This window comes from Diospyros lotus, chromosome 13 (assembly GCF_014633365.1).
Source record: "Diospyros lotus cultivar Yz01 chromosome 13, ASM1463336v1, whole genome shotgun sequence".
NCBI classification, from domain to species: Eukaryota; Viridiplantae; Streptophyta; class Magnoliopsida; order Ericales; family Ebenaceae; genus Diospyros; species Diospyros lotus.
Genome location: NC_068350.1, coordinates 907,814 through 924,027, shown reverse-complemented (window position 1 = coordinate 924,027; position 16,214 = coordinate 907,814). Strand labels below are relative to the sequence as shown.

The following is a 16,214-nucleotide window of genomic DNA, read 5'->3' as shown; positions in this document are numbered from 1 at the left end:
GATAACCACCACTCATATTGATATTAATAATAATTGAAAAATTGACTCTTTAAAGTAATAGATATGTTGACACTTGAATTCACATTAACTTCTTTAATTCAATACTTTATTTGATTACGGTTAAAGTGGTAAAAAATAATAAATATTGTGGTTTGAATCATTTTGAGTATTTTTACATATTAATTTTTAAATCATGATTATTATTTTTTGAGTTTATTTAGTTTGTATTATACAAATCAGTATGTAGGAATCTATAAAAAAAATTAATATAATATGAAAAGTTTGAGAGGCTTAAAATTGTAATATTGAGATAATAAACTTGATAGTCTTTTCATATGTCTAATTATAAAAATCTCTTAAATTTATAAGATTTCGAAACCTGCTATTGTATAAACGGACACCATGCTCTTTTGGTTATGAAGCCTGGTTTTTGAAAATACTCTTTATGCTTTTTTGGTTATGAATTAGGGATAAGTTTGACAATACCATTGGCATCCTACAGGTTAGCGTTGCCAGTGATCAACACACTAGTGATCAAAGATTGAAAATTTGTTGCCTCATGCACAAATTAAGAGTGGTTAACTCAATCTTGAGTTCAATTCTATCTTGAACAGTAAAAAAATATTTTCACCTGCAATTTATTTCATTTGTCAAAATTAAAGACAGAGTGATGAGAAATCGCACAAAGACAGTAATCCCAAAATTAAAAATTTTGGCTTGCTACATTTGTTGACAACAATCCTACACTTTGGTCATCGAATTAATCAAGAAATGAGTTTTTTTTTTTTGGATAGAAAACCGAAATAAAAGGATCGGAAAAAAAAAAAAAAAAAAAAAAAAGAGAGAAAGGGGAGTGATTTGAGAATTTAAAGAAATTTGATGGTGATATGTTAATGACAAAAGAGAAATTGCAACATAATATTAAAAGGTTGGGCGTAACCATTGCATTTTCTAAAACAACCAGGGTAAACCCAAACTTACCCTAATTCATATATACCTGACAAAAGATTTGGGGATTCTCTACCACATGGAAGGCATCCATCCCCTTTAAAGGGAGGGGGCAAAGCATGTGGGGCAGAGCAATGAGACATCCATGATCACATAGGCCGGCCATATACCCACTCATGCTTTGATCTTAAATTTGTGGAGGAAACACAGACGACATCCATCCATGATGCCCCGTCCCAACTCAGTAGGCCTGCCAATGATCCGAATCTGGGCCAGATGTTTGAATATGCATATGTATATGTAATAACCAATACCAATGTTTCCCCTCACCATTCAAGTCAAACATCATAGGACCCAATACCCATCTAGATAGACATTTTGAATATGAATGAAGCCTGCAACCTCCAAGGTTTCATTCTTCCTCCCTAGATTGCAATCAAGACTGAAGAACTAGTGAAAATTCATTCTTTCAAGGATCACAAAATCAATATCAATTATAAACTGACATAGGAACATTCACTCACTCATAATAAAAGAAAACAACAAAGCTGCAGATGCACCTATATGGAGATCTAAAGGCAACAGATAACAGAAACAACCATATCTACAACCAACCTGAGTCCCCCTGAGCAAAACTACTTCACACAACAGCAACATCAAAATGGAACTTGCAGAACAACTCAAAATTTCTACCTGGTTTTTCAGGATCTTGAGCAGAGATTTGTGTTGAGGGAGTGTCTAACTGAACTTCATGTCTGCTCCTTCACTCACAGCTTCACTTCCCTGTCGAAGATCCAGCTAAATGGAACGGACTGTGTTTGCTTGGCCCTGCTTTGAGCTCTTTCCTCCAGCCGTCTAATCCTTGGAGGTAACCCACAAACGTAATCCTGAGCTTTTCGTCCTTCTCCAGAAAGTCCTGTAAGTTCTTCCACTTTCCACCTGCCAACGAGAAATTCCAATATGTCCGCATAGTCCTTGGCAGTGTAGACACCAAGCTGCTGAGCAACAGCTGAGAAGTGATCAAATAGGTTGTCATCACTGCCATCGTACATCAAGTGGGCAGGCATAGAGATTTTCTTCCTCATCATGTCAGCAAGAGCCAGGACAGTGCCATCAGGGTCAATCTCAAGGAGCTTTTCCACTATCTTAGTGTAAGCAGTTTCATGGCGCTTCTCATCTGAGGCAATAGTACCACAAATTTGAGCCAGCTTGACGTCACCGTGCTCCTTTGCAAGTCTGGCAGTGTTCCCATGTGAGATAAAAGTTGCTCGTTCTTGGAATGACGTATAAATGAAACCAAGATAGGGACTGTTTTCTGTTCTTGGATCCTGACAAGGACATCACAAGTCATTACCAAATTATAAGATCTTGTTACAGTTCCAGACTCTTACTATTATCGAAGCAGCAACTATTTTCTTTCAGGAAAAATAACTTGGTATAAGAAAATCAAAACTGAAAATGGAGGCAAGAGCATAAACGATGCATATTTAGGAAGCATAGGATCCTGCTACTCTTTTCTTTACACCCTCCCCTCCCCCCCCCCGGTCCCATCTATTTGTCTTCCCCTAATACCTCTTGACTGAGAATGCAGCTTAAACAGCTGGCTGCCTCATAAGGGATAGAAAGGATGATTCTCCCTGTCATTCTATAAATTATAATTGACAATCGAAATTAGATTTGGGAAATTACTGGAGAAGCTGCATAACCCTTAGTGTTTTGTAACAAGTAATTCTTTAAGAGCAGTTATAACAATACTTCTGGCCCTAGGGGTTAACTAGACTAAATTCTAGATTGCATAAATCATTTCCTCCGGGGCTTAATATATTGTCTGAAGACTCAAAATAACAAATCTTATAAAAAATTTAAAAAATGATTAGAAATGAAACGGTTGAAAGAAGATAGAAAGGAGTTTACCATTCCTGAGCCAATCAAGTACTGAATTGTCTTCTCAATTTGCTTCATGTCTACACGTCCAGATAGATAGAGATACTTATTAAGAAGGTCACCATGCCTGTTCTCTTCAGCAGTCCAAGCTCTAGTCCATATTGCCCAAGAAGTTGGGCTTGCTCCTGTTTCATCCCGGACACCATCTAAGGTATTTAACATTGTCTGGTAAGTTGGAAGGGCTTCTTCTGTGATCATATCTCCAACCAAAACAACAAAGTAGTCATCAGGAATCTCCTTTGCCCTCTCCCTTAGTTCCTTGACTTGATCATGGAATCCCTCAGAAGCAGGATCAGGCAGAAAATCCTGTGGTTGCCAACACTTCTCCACTGGCTTAAGGTGCACCAATATGTTCTGCTCAGCCCAATCTTCTAGGTTTTTGAAGATCTCTATCTTCTGTGGTGGCATGGAGTGTGTTACTTGAACATGAACCTCACGTGGGGGGCTAAAAGGCTTCTTTGGATTCTCAACCTCCCTAAATAAGAGAATAGAATATTGATTAGATAATTTTTGGTATGGATTCACGGAAAAGCAAAACCACTGGCCTGATTGCCAGAATTGTGTACAGACAGGAACTTATATATGTTTTTCACCATCCTTTTTCTCAAGCAACAATGGCATCCAAAGACCTGGGAACCCACTATTCTCTAGACACATGTAGTCAAGTTTATTTCTTAAAGGTGTAATCAATGGTCATGTCTAATTAATTATGACCATGTGGCCTTAAATGACAAGTCATTTTAAAGTTAACAATCAGTTTGCTCCAGTGAAGTAAAAGATGGAAAGCACAGAAGCTGAAACAAAAGGCTTTCAGATGGGAAGGAAGTTGTGTACCCTGCTTTTGGTAATTAATTAGGACATGAAAAAGAACAAAAGTGGTGAAATTTAATTGATAACATTACACCCTTACATATTGAAGGAAGAATTTTTTCCAAGCTTAAAATTGTTGATCAAGAAGCAAGTGCATTTCTTCCCCCCTCCCTCTAATTTCGAGTGGGAATATGGTTTTGCTAGGAAAGAAAGCCACTCCTGTATTTTCTTTTCCTACAATTTCCCTTCCTAGCAAGTAAAAACAAATTCACTACTGCACTCCTCCCTCCTCATTTCCTCCTGCCCATATATCTACCATGCCAAAAAGTGAAAGTGAGCCACTGGCAATATAAATTATTTCCAAATTTTAAAAAGTGAAGATAGCCTCTCTGCACATAAAAAAAACTAGTAGAAGTTGCCACATAGCAACAAAGGAAGCAATACTGAGTTACCAACTGCCCCCTTCTTTCTTTTTAGTGCAACATTAAGCAAAAATGAGAGAATAGTAACCCATACAATTGAAACTTAAAAGATCAATTGAGTAATTCAACAAGTTGGATGCACTGTAGTAACGTTTTCCACTATTAGCATAAAAATCCACCAAAATAATGGAGATTTGCAGAAACAGAGGATGATCTCACACAAACATCAGTTTTTTACAAAACTTAAACCCTTCACAAAAAAATTCCCAAAAATAAAATTTCCCCTAAATTATTTCCCAAAATAAAAGTCTCTCAATGTCAGGGATTATTGCCAGAAAGAGCAGGAAGAGAACTGCTGACTGTGCTAGCATTTCCTCTCTGGAAGTGCTGACTCAGCCAGCGGTTTCATTTGGGAACCACTGAATGAATCATCATGTCCCAATGGGAACTACTGACTCCCAAAATGTGAACTGCTTCCCAACATCAGTTCCCATTTTTTGAAACCACTGCCCCTGCTAATCGTTCTGTCCTGGCTCCTCTCACCCACCCTCTGTGATGTGACAGAATTTTATTTCGAGAAATAATATATATATATATATATTTTTTTTGGGGGGGGGGGTTCTGTTTTGAAATTTTTAAATAGAGTTTTAATTTTGTCAAAAACTCAAAATCTCTACTCAAATTACCAAACAGGTAACATTGGCACATCAGATTAACCATGGCGCATAAAAATAAGGTGACCATTTCAAATTTCTAACAGTTTTTACAGACTGACCTAAGGAAAAAGTGAAAAAGAAAATCACAAAACCGAAGGAAGAAACTTATTCAAAATATACAACATGGTAAAGCTGGCTAGGAATATCAAAACAAAATCATTTGGACAAAAGAAATGTTATACATGTACACCACACAATCTGCTATTGAGACAAATGAGTCAATGTTAAAGGAAACACTCAATATTAGCAAGCTACTTGTAACTACCAAAACCGAGATCAAGAAAGCATAATTAGCCCTTACAAATAAACAGCAGAGATATGAGTTTTGGAAAGGGTTTAAAGGCCACAGTCAAATGAAAAGAAAAACTGATCTATTTCTTGATTACCTTCTTTTCTTTACTTATTTATTTATTTTTCCTTTTGAGTGAGGAAAGATAGATTATCAAAACCTATAGTGTATAGTCAGGTTCAACAACTCAGATATTATATTGCCAGAATCAATTAACCGATCAGAATAGAAAAACCAAAAGGATTTGGAGAACTGTGAAGAAAGGGAAAAAGAAACCAAAGAAAACAAAAAAAAAGCATATCCTTTACTGAAGTTAACGAATTAGACAGATCAAGATGATACAATCAAGGAAATGAAAAGTATTTTAGCCGTTTCACTTTTATCACTCGGCTGGTATCATATATGTCATGACACCAACAAAAAGAAAAACCCAAAAAATAATAATAATAAAACCATAACGACAAGAAGCGGTGCACTCAGGTATAATGCATGGTATATACTCTTTAATATAGATAACGGTGTAAAATCTGAAATATTGAACCTGGGTTTGGGAAAAAGTAAATGAAATTCGACCCAAAGAATTTATGACAACAGGAAAAACATATCAAGTGTTAATTCCATTAGGTGGGGCCGAAGCATTTATGAAAATCAAAAATAATTTAAATTACAAGAAGTATCTGAATGGAAAAGGTTTTACGGCCCACGAATGTATGAAGAAGTAGGTGAATGGGGCAACCAAACTCGCACACGCACGAATGGGAAGCAACTAATAATGAATGAGTCAACAGTATCGTCCAGCCAAAACCAACAATCCAAAGTTTCAAACCTAAGTCTCAACCAATGAAAACGAAATTCTAATTTAAAAGGGAACTCCCTGACTGTCCCCCAAATTGATCCAATGAGTAGCTATAAAATTCTATTACTCCACACTCTATCTCACTGAAAAAGACAAGCAAACAACCCCCCCCCCCCAAAAAACCAAAAAAAAAAAAAAAAAAAAAAAAAGAATATATACAACAAAATTTAATAACTCAAAGAAGAAAACGAAAGCAAAACCCTCCCTATTCAAATCACAAAAATCCAAACAAAAGAAGAGCCCAAAAGTAATTGAATAATGAACAAATATCAGCAGCAAAAGAATGCATTCATTGGTCGAATAATGCAATTAAAACAACCCTGCATGAAACCCCCAGTTCGAATGAAGAAAAACCAAACACAAAATTCCAAAACCCAGATACATGACTTTCCAGACCTGAATATCGCATTTGACAATGATTACCCTTTGAGCATATGGCAATACACTGCCCAAAACTATGATTCAGAACCCCAAAAAGCAAACCCTAGCCCCATCAAGATTGGCAGGAAAACCCATTTCCTCTAGGAAGAATCACATCAAAATGGCAACAAGAGCATACAAATTGAACCACCACAAACCCAATTCAGAGGCCCAAAAAAATCACAAACCCAGATCAAGGAATGGAAAGAAAAAAGCATCAATCCTGAGAATACCCAAAAGAACCAAATTAAAACTCACTTGGAGCCTGAGCGGAGAGTGGAGGCCATGAAAAACTTGGGAGATCTGAGGCTGGCCATTGGTGGGAGAGCCAAAGAAGAGTACTTTTGGGAATGGAAGGCGATGGGATTGAGCTTCAGAGCCATCTTTGATTCTCTCTGTGAATGAATTCTGTCTCTCAGAGCCACAAATGCGAAGCGGAAAGCGGAAAGCAGAAAAGGAAAATCCCAAGATGCGAGAGAGAGAGAGAGAGAGAGAGAGAGCTGATGAAACGAAGGAGCAGGGCAGCCGCTTGGCGGTGGGTTATTTATGAGCACATACGCATAGGTATGTCACGAAAATGCCCCTGCTTCTGCACTGAATTACGTTTTTGCCCTTTTGTGCAATTTTTGGTTTTCTCTTTGTTGCCTCCCTATAGTTTAGGCAAAACTCACATGTACCCCCATCAAATTTAGGAATTTACTCAAAGCCGCTACCTAATAAAAGTGTTAATTATTAAAAAAATAAAATCACATTTTATTTTATTTTATTTTATTTTTCATTACATATCAAAATTCTAACTTTTTAAATATTAGAGTCAAATTTCAATTCCTCTTAAATTTATACCATCTTTTACATTATGTTAAAATAATTAATTAATAACATAAAATGCTTATTTAAATGACTACGAATTTAAAAAATGAAACAATTTTAAACTATTTTTTTTATGTAAGGTATCAAATTTTTTATCTACGTCAAATTTGTTAACATTATATTTTTTTCTTATAAATAAAAAATTATTAAAAAAAACCTCTAAACATTTACACATTTGACTAAGACATATCCCCAACATCACAAATAAAATAAAATAAAAACAAAATAACAATATTCAAACTATCAATTGAGATAAGATTTTTCTCACAATGTAAACAATAAATATAATATGCTGGAAGGAGTTGCCAATGAAATCTCATTTATAATTTTAAAATCAACGGCCATACTTTTTTTCATTTCCTTAAATATTATTAATTTTTTTAAGTAAATATTAATATTTTATCATAAAAAACCAATAGTAAACATCGTTCTTAAGAGGTTAATAAAAAGTATTCGTGAAATTATAAATTCAAAAAATTAATTTAACAAGATTTAGGTTTTTAAAATTATCATTAGTAATTGACCTTTCAGTCCTTAAAACCGTTTAAATAATATTTTTTTTTTGATTAAATGATACTATTATTTTGGATAGACAAAAGCATAAGAAGATGTGAGATGCAAGCTGGCACTGATTGAGGATGGATATTCCACTTGGCAGCCACCTTTGCATACATAGGGGGGATGGAATAATATTCTCTTAAAACTTCTCATTTTCCTAGGTTTAGCCATTGATACATGGACAACCTTCGTGAGAGAGGGAGGATTAGTTTATGGGTAGTATGAAAACAATATAATATGAAATAAAAATAAAAAAATAAAGAGGATTATTTTTTAGCCATTTTTTGAAAAAAAAATATTTTTAACCACTCAAATAAATTAATTACATTTTATAACCACTTTATCAATTTTGACCTTGTTAATTAATTTTGTAAGTCTGCTATTTTTTTAAAAAAAATTAAGCTAATCAGTTTTGACCTTATTACATTTCAAGTTAAGTGCAATTCTTGAAAAAAATAAAAATAAAAATAGCTATAGAGTATAATTAGTTTGTTTGAGTGGCTATAGAGTATAATTAATTTATTTGAGTAACTAAAAACGATTGTGTACATTTATTTTGTGTTAGTTATGAATTCTTCTCTTTTTTTTTTTTTTTTTGTCCGCAGTGTTTTATGTGTTTTGAAAATTTTCAGCATGTTTATGACGAAAACAATCAAAACGACTTTTTATTATTTTGAGTTTTGTTATAATTTTTTTTTAAAAATATGAAACTAAACATGCTTTCATTATTTTAAAAAATTAAAAACAACAAAGAGATCATGGCCTAATATTTAAAAAAAATAAAAACAAAAACAAAAACGTGTAAATAAGAAACAGATGCAAGTGTGTCCGTTGATCTTAGAAGAAATGGAGGCTCCATTATAGACTATCATCAACCTCGGACCCTCAGACTATTTATACCTTTGGAGATGTATCTAAATTTGGCTCGACCTACAAAAAGGATCCTCCACAAACGCACTCAGTATGGTCCAAGACTAAGAGTGGCCTAGTAGTGTGGTAGGCCAAAGTTGAGAATGGCCCGACAATTGTTAACTAAGATAGATATAAGAAAATCGAAAGTTTAACTAAACAAGTCTTATTTGGGTGCAAGGTGAAATTTCTAGCCTTAAAAGGCCTCCACACAGTGCCCCACACACGTGAGAATAATTAATCACGATACACGACAGTCCCCAAAATAAGAGGCACAAAACAAGTCCTATTTACATATAGCAATTATGTGCTCTTAATACATATACCATTGTGTGCAAATATATAAAATAATTTATTTGGTCTTTGGTTCAAAATTGGGATCAGACAGAAGATCGAAGGCCAATTTTTAAAATTTTTTAGACTGAAGACCGGACAAAACTTATTATCCAAATTGAAATTTGAACACTCTTAGCTCTTAAGTCAAATCAATACTAACTTTTAAGTTGGATTTGAGTTTTTTTTTTTTTGAATTTTGGTTATCTGTTTAGCTATGCTATAAGAGCTTTTAAAAACTCTTCATGCAACAGTCTTAAAAAATTATATGACCATAAAATAATACTAACCATTGTCTTTATCATCAACTAGTAAAATTGATTATGGGCCTAAAACAAATCAAATGTATAGTAAATACATTAATTACTGTCTCAATTAGCCTTATCCAAAATAAACTAGATAGAAAATTAAGAATAAGAATACCCTTGACAGAGGTGTTATCCAGAAATTTAATCGAAAATGTTATTTAGACATTAAATTATGATATTTTTTGCGAAAAAAAAAATATAATGCATCACTATATGATGTTATTGTGGAACATCCATACTAGATCCTCTATATGCATTTGCTTAAGGAGGGGTAGATTCACATTAGTGCAAGACTAAGCCCCTCTACAAGGGCCCCTTTTTAGGACAATATCATGTGAACCCCACATACCTCTGAGCCAAAGCGAGTAACACCTTGTATTAGGGTCTAATAAACTTTTGACCCCACAAAACACACATACTGCTGTATTTCTATCAGAATCACCATTGTTGTTAGCAGCATTTACATGAGAGAGAGAGAGGAAGAAAAAGGTGAAGAAATGCACAAAACACAAACACATTCTTCAAAAGCTCAATCAAATCCTCTCCCATCCAAACCAGCATATTTCCTACTATTTCCTTCATTATTATACATCAGTATTTTGTAGTAATTCATCACAATATCAACAAGCACTCAGTAGGGGAAAAGAAAAAATCATCATAATCAGAGAAAGCTCAATGCAATATATAAAGGAAGATAGGCTAAAAATTGGGAAACAAAATGAAAGGAAAACTCAAATCACACAAACCGGTTAAATGGTTTCCTCCCAACTGCAGCAGGCATAGAAATTGTCGAATCAATGCTTGCATCTCCTATCGATGGCAGTGACTGGCGCTTCTCCAGCGCTTTCATTGGAGTCGAGTCCTTGTTGGGGCCTTTGTTCCACTTGAAAGAAGTGATGTTAGGTGTCAGAGGGAACGAAAACCTCCTCTTGGAATCGCCACTTGGAGTTCCCGGGAACCTCTCCTTTGGGTTGCTGCTTGGTCGCACTTTAGCTTTTGCTGAAACAGTTGGTGTCATGTAGTTTGGAACAGAGAATGGCGGGCAGCTCATGAGGCTGTCGTCATCCTTCAGGTGCATGTCGAAAGCAGACTCAGCAACGCTACTAGTTCTTGGCTTCGAGTACTTCATCAGACCTGAGCTGTTTCTAGGCGGTGTTCTATTTGAAGCGGTATACAGGTGCTTACTTCTTAGGGGCGCAGCTGATCTTGTCGATGTTGGCGTCATGACTTCAAGATTATCAAGCCCCATATTCGGCAGCTTGTAGTTTCCAGATGCAGGTCGAGGGCTCAGTTTTGGCTCTAGGGCTGCCCTTGAAGGAGTCGGATGGAAACTCTTGATGGTTTGGTTTTCAGACGGATTTGCGTGAGGCAGCTGGCGATCCAACCAGTTCCACCACCAGGGAAATCCACCGGACCGGATGTCCATCACTGATGCTTCAGCTGACTTAGGATTGGCTTTCCACAACTGGGGACACAGATTTGAAACCATAAAACCAAGGGGAAAAGAAGACAATCAAGTAACATAATCATGCTAGAACCTTCAGTTATCTCAGATGTAGAAGTGACAACAAATTATATAGTGTTTCTCATTATGAAACACCCTATAATAGAGTTATGGTAGCTTTTTTCGTTTTCAAAATTTTGAAAACAAAGAGAATGCATTTCACTTTTTATTTTCGTTTTAACTTTCTTCTCCATTCTCCACCCTTCATTGCCGGTGACAATGCCACCAGAACTTCGCTGAAACCTGCTCTTCAGTATTAAGCATAGAGATGTCAAACAGGTCCGACTTGTTACTGTAGTAGCAAGTCGGGCTGCGCTCAACTCTCCCATTTATATAGGACCAGGTTGAGCCCAACATTTCTAGACACGCAACCCAGCCTGTCTAAGGGCAAGTGACTTTTGGTTTCATAAAAAAAATATAAATAATTTAATTTTGAATTAAAATTTTTATATTTAATTTAATAACTCTAATACTTTATAATTTATATAGATAATATTACAAATTCACACTGACAATGAATACATCTCAAATAAATTATCTCATACACAACTTTACATGTTTTACAAGAAAATTTATATCTCATACACAAAAAACCATAATCTCATTAAAAAAATTTAAATACTTGGGAGTTTAACTTCGAAATATGAAGTAAATTTTATAACTTTTACATTATAAAATTTAATCCTACTTTTAAAAGTGGAATTGGAAACTATTAAAAGCTTCAATTTTTAAAATTTTAACTTCAATGTTCTAAATTTTTATTTTGCAACTGGAATTTGCATTTTCAAAAAATATTTTTATATCTTAGATTTTAATTAAATAAATATTTAAAAAATTATTTTTTCAAACTATTTTATAAAAAAGGTCCAGCTCAGCAGGCTTCTACTAGGCTCGGTCCATTAAGGCTTGCCAGCCCATGTTTGGCTCTAGGCTGGCTCATGGGCCAAGTCAGGCCCTTGGTTTGGTTAACGGATCAGGCCCAAGTGCGGCCATTCCACTAATGGGCTGGGCAGACTTGGCTCATTGAACAAGGGCCAAGAGACAGGCCTCAGGTCTGGCCAACCCGTTTGATGTCTAATTAGGTAACTCCGAAGTTATCATTACAAGACTCCCAAATCAGAGGAGTCATCGGTGACATTAGGAGTAAGAGAAAAATAAAATAAATAAATAAAAGAAAAATACAAGACTAAAAACTGAAGGTTCTGTCAAACAAGTGCTCAGACACTGGAAGCAACAGTTTGTAGTGAATTTCATCCATGGCACCTAAGTCCATGAACTTGCGTTGAACCTGTCTTGGCCGGCATCCGTGTTTATGCATTTGTTTGTGTAAAGGGGGATCCGACAAAAGTTCATTAAAATATACATATGATGCCGGCAGAAAGGGCCTTTGAAGCAAGAAAACATTTTACAATAAATCATTGCTTTCCAGACTGGGACAAGCATGCTTGGTATCAATATCAAAGCTTTCGTTCTCATTTTTCATTTTCAAATACTAAATAGTTACCAGAACCCAACAAGTTTTCCATGTCAGTTTCTGTTTCTTCATGTTTTTGAAAACATAGAATGGGTTTCAAAAACTTAAAACAGTATTGGTATATTCTCTGGACACAAGATTTGTGCACCCACAAAAGGCACTGATCATAGGAAAAATCTAAAGGGAAATGGGGAGTTGCAGTATAAGAAGATCGAAAAACAGAGATGAAAAAAATTAGGGAATGCAAGAAAAATGAGCGGTGGCTGAACTAAGAGCATCCATTTAGCAGTTAATAAATGCGAAACATCATGCTGATGCTGCTCAAGTCCAGCTTGATGATAGACATGAACTGAAAACTGGCTCTGGATTAAAGCAGGGTGGAGTACCTGGTGGGAATATGCATAGGCCATTGCCCTTTCTCTCTTGAAGAGTGCTTCCACCTTCCTCTGCATCCGGGCCTCCATTTCCTCTTTTGTCAGCAAGCTATCATCCCAATCGTCATGTTGACCGGCCTCAGACTGCACCCGCATTTGCATTAACGACTGAACTTTAGTATAAGTGACAATTTTAAGATAAGTCATTACATATAAAATCAAGTACCTGGTTTACAGTCCATTTGCTCAAGCTGCCGTCCAATTCCTTGTCATTCTTGTAAGCTTGTTGTTGGAGTGCCTGGTTTTCTAACATCTGGATCCTGCGCGATTGAATTTGAGTTTGGACACGCACTAAGAGTTGCATCATTTTCATGGCGTTCGTGGTCTGTCGCTTCACATTCTGGCCTCTCACCACTCCTTGAAGCCTTACAAGACCCCTCAAGGCTCTGAATCTCTTTCTTGCCTGTAATAATGAAGAAACCTCACAAGTTTTACAAATAGTTGAGCCTTCAAACTCAAATTAATCTATTAGGAGTCCAAGATTAGCACACGGAAAACATAATCTTGTGCCATTCTGTGAATGCTCTGAACTGTTCAATATGGTCAGAGCTCCAAAAGAAAGAAAAATAAAAAATTGTGCTCTGATACATATGAGATCCTAGAGAAAGCCACAAATTGGACACAAGGTTGTGCTCCCAAACATCCCCTGGGATTTTGTCAAATCATGTCAAGTTACCCAGATTTGTTTGTTAGGTAGTTCAAATTGCTTGAAGCTGAGAAAGACAACTTTTCCATGCCCCACATGCCAATTAGTCAGTTTACTCGGAAAATCAAGTAAAAAAGAAAAAAAAAAGGAGACTAGAATCTTACCATGTAACCTCTATAGGCTGCTTGGATCTTTATGGCCGAAAGATGACGGTATTTTAGAGTTGGTTCTGGCCTATATTTAACTTCCTTTTGGCGAAGAGCTTTCGAAGAAGTAGCCTTAGGGGATGGAGGCCTTGGAGAAGCAGCTCTGGGAGAAGTATCCCTGGGAGAAGCACCTCCAGGAGCAGGGAGCAACAAAGGTAGTGTTTTTTGTTGCTCAACAGGTGTTGGGGGCCTAACAAGTAATTTCTGTTGATCCGCTTCCCCCAGTATTTGCTCAATACTGCTTGGTTCCTTGAAGAGGGGAATGAATGATTTTGTCTCTCCATATCTCAATATTCCTCGTCCCTTCTTCTTTTCCTTGCTACTTTTCTTCTCTGATCCCTACAAAAAGAATACCTAATTAGAGGAACCCATGATTGCTTTTTCGGATGCAAAATTTTCCAAGGCTCCTGTTGAGTAATAGAAGTGCTTCCAAAATTCTAAACAAACAGCATTCACTTCAAATAAAACTTGATTTCCACACACAGTACATTCCGGAGAAAAGCAACTTCAAATGAGATGGCCCACTATCTAAATTTTTGCACCATTGATATGGGAATGCAAATTTATATTCAGCACATAATGTAATGAGATCTAATGTTCAAACTACTTGATGCAATAAGATAACTAGTAGAAGCTACATCTGAACAGGCAAGAAGATTCTGCTTACATTCACTGGCTTCTCTCTAGAGTTGGGTATGAAAACCCTTTTGATAGCAGAAAGCCAACTTCCCTTCTTCCCCATTTTTGTAGCATCACTGTTTATCCCTGCAAATAGAGCAGAAAAAAGAAAAGAAAGAAGAAAAAGAAGAAATATAAGCATTTCAGCTACAAGAAAGATGAATTTCAAATAATCATTATCAACATAGTATGCAATCAAGAATATGAAATTCTAGCTTCTATTGCCTCACATCGAAGCAATTTATAATGCAAAATTCCCAACTTATGCTTACACTTTCGCTTTAATAATGGTTATGCACAGAAAGATTGAATTCTCTAAGCAGAAAAATTTAAAAACTGGTTCCTATTCGTGTGATCCATGAGTTCTATATACTGGTTCTCACCCTACATAGTTTCAGCACTCATGATAATCAGGGTCTAATTACATGCCAACCAAATTTATAATACAAGCGGAGAACAAATTTTCATCTGCATGAGTTTGAGATTCACATATTAATGAAAAAGTTGAAAGGGCGAGTCCGCAGAATGCCAAAAAGGGCATCCCCAGCCCACAACTTGAATGACCTTCCAAACACACTAGAACAACCTTAACTTGCTACCAAGACTTGCCCTCTAAATTTTTTCCTTTTCCTGTGTTCTGGGTTTTTCACCACAAAGAACAGTAAAGGAGACACAAAGCAGGGGAAGTTTCAGACTGGATCTGAATTCCAATAAATAAAATAGATATACCACGCATGCTTTCACATAAAATCACCCATATGATAGAATTTAAACTTGTTTCATCACATCATGGTTCCGGAGCAAATTGTGTGTGTGTGTATGTATGTATGTATGTATATATATATATATATAAATATATATTTTTTTTCAGGTGAAGATCTCCTATCAAATACTTGTGAAAATACACCTACATACATGTAAAGATATAGATGGGGGGAAAATAAACAAAAATGATCTTCTGCAAAAAAATTATAAATTAGGCACCGGGAACCGCGCCCTTAGGGCACAAGACTCCTCATTCTACAAGGGTCAGCCTTACCCTTGCCCTACAAAGAGGCTGTTATCTACAGAATATCCAGTAATCATACAAGAAATACAACTACAGGGAACACAGAGCAAACGAAAGAAGGAATTCAACAGGAAAAATTAAATTAACCCAACAAAATTTTCAACCCCCACAACAGGATGCCCAGAAAAGCTTCCAGAAAGAAACAAAATAAGAAAATACCCAGAATTCAACAAGTGTACCTGAAAGAAGAAGCTTCTTCTAGGGTTAATTCCAAAAAGAACATTCCAGAAAGCTGCAAAACACAGGGTGGGCGGAGAGAGAGAGAAATGAAAAATTGTGGCTGGCTCTCCCCCTTACTCTCTAAACCTCATTCGCTTTCTCCATGGATTTTTTCTTCGGTTCAAACTTTGCTTTTCGGGTTCTTACCAGGCAGCCCGGGGCTTGCTTTAGGACTTTGAATCTGGTTCTGGGGTTGCAAGGATTTTACTTTTCTCCTCACCTTTCCCCTTTTATGGTTTTATAATTTTCTTTTGGTTTGATCATTGATGGCGACGATGAGAGAGAGACACAGACAAAGAGAGAGTTGGCCGCTTTGTCACTCAACGAGATGGGGGTTGTGTGGCCTACTGCTTCTACCAACTTTACTTCAATGGGAAGACTATTTGGACAACAATTCCCCACATAATTACTACACGCTTTCAACCCCCCCCCCCCCCCCCCGCCTCTCTCTCTCTCTCTTTCTCTGTATTTTGCCAACTTTACTACGTCTCTCCCTCTCTCTCTCTCTCTGTATTTGCGGATTAACTCATAATTAGTAAGTTTTCTCAGAGAGTCATCTTCTTTCTTACTTCTGCACCTGCAACCCCCTCAAATCAAACAC

General features: G+C 36.2%; 2 protein-coding genes across 2 annotated transcripts; both read right to left on the bottom strand.

The window, feature by feature from the left end:
• Window positions 1-1,391: 1,391 nt before the first annotated feature.
• On the bottom strand, window positions 1,392-6,933 carry LOC127789184 (stearoyl-[acyl-carrier-protein] 9-desaturase, chloroplastic). The gene is made up of 3 exons (XM_052317997.1): window positions 6,664-6,933; window positions 2,863-3,367; window positions 1,392-2,276 (listed from the first exon to the last, which is right to left on the bottom strand). Exons 1-3 carry the CDS (start codon window positions 6,786-6,788, stop codon window positions 1,716-1,718), a joined length of 1,191 nt encoding a protein of 396 aa, XP_052173957.1. The 5' UTR covers window positions 6,789-6,933; the 3' UTR covers window positions 1,392-1,715.
• A 2,967-nt stretch (window positions 6,934-9,900) lies between these two features.
• Window positions 9,901-15,955, bottom strand: LOC127788784 (protein IQ-DOMAIN 14). The gene is made up of 6 exons (XM_052317395.1): window positions 15,574-15,955; window positions 14,315-14,412; window positions 13,606-13,986; window positions 12,962-13,198; window positions 12,748-12,879; window positions 9,901-10,848 (listed from the first exon to the last, which is right to left on the bottom strand). The coding sequence occupies exons 2-6, from the start codon at window positions 14,387-14,389 to the stop codon at window positions 10,120-10,122; spliced, it is 1,554 nt and encodes a 517-aa protein (XP_052173355.1). The 5' UTR covers window positions 14,390-14,412; window positions 15,574-15,955; the 3' UTR covers window positions 9,901-10,119.
• Window positions 15,956-16,214: the final 259 nt, after the last annotated feature.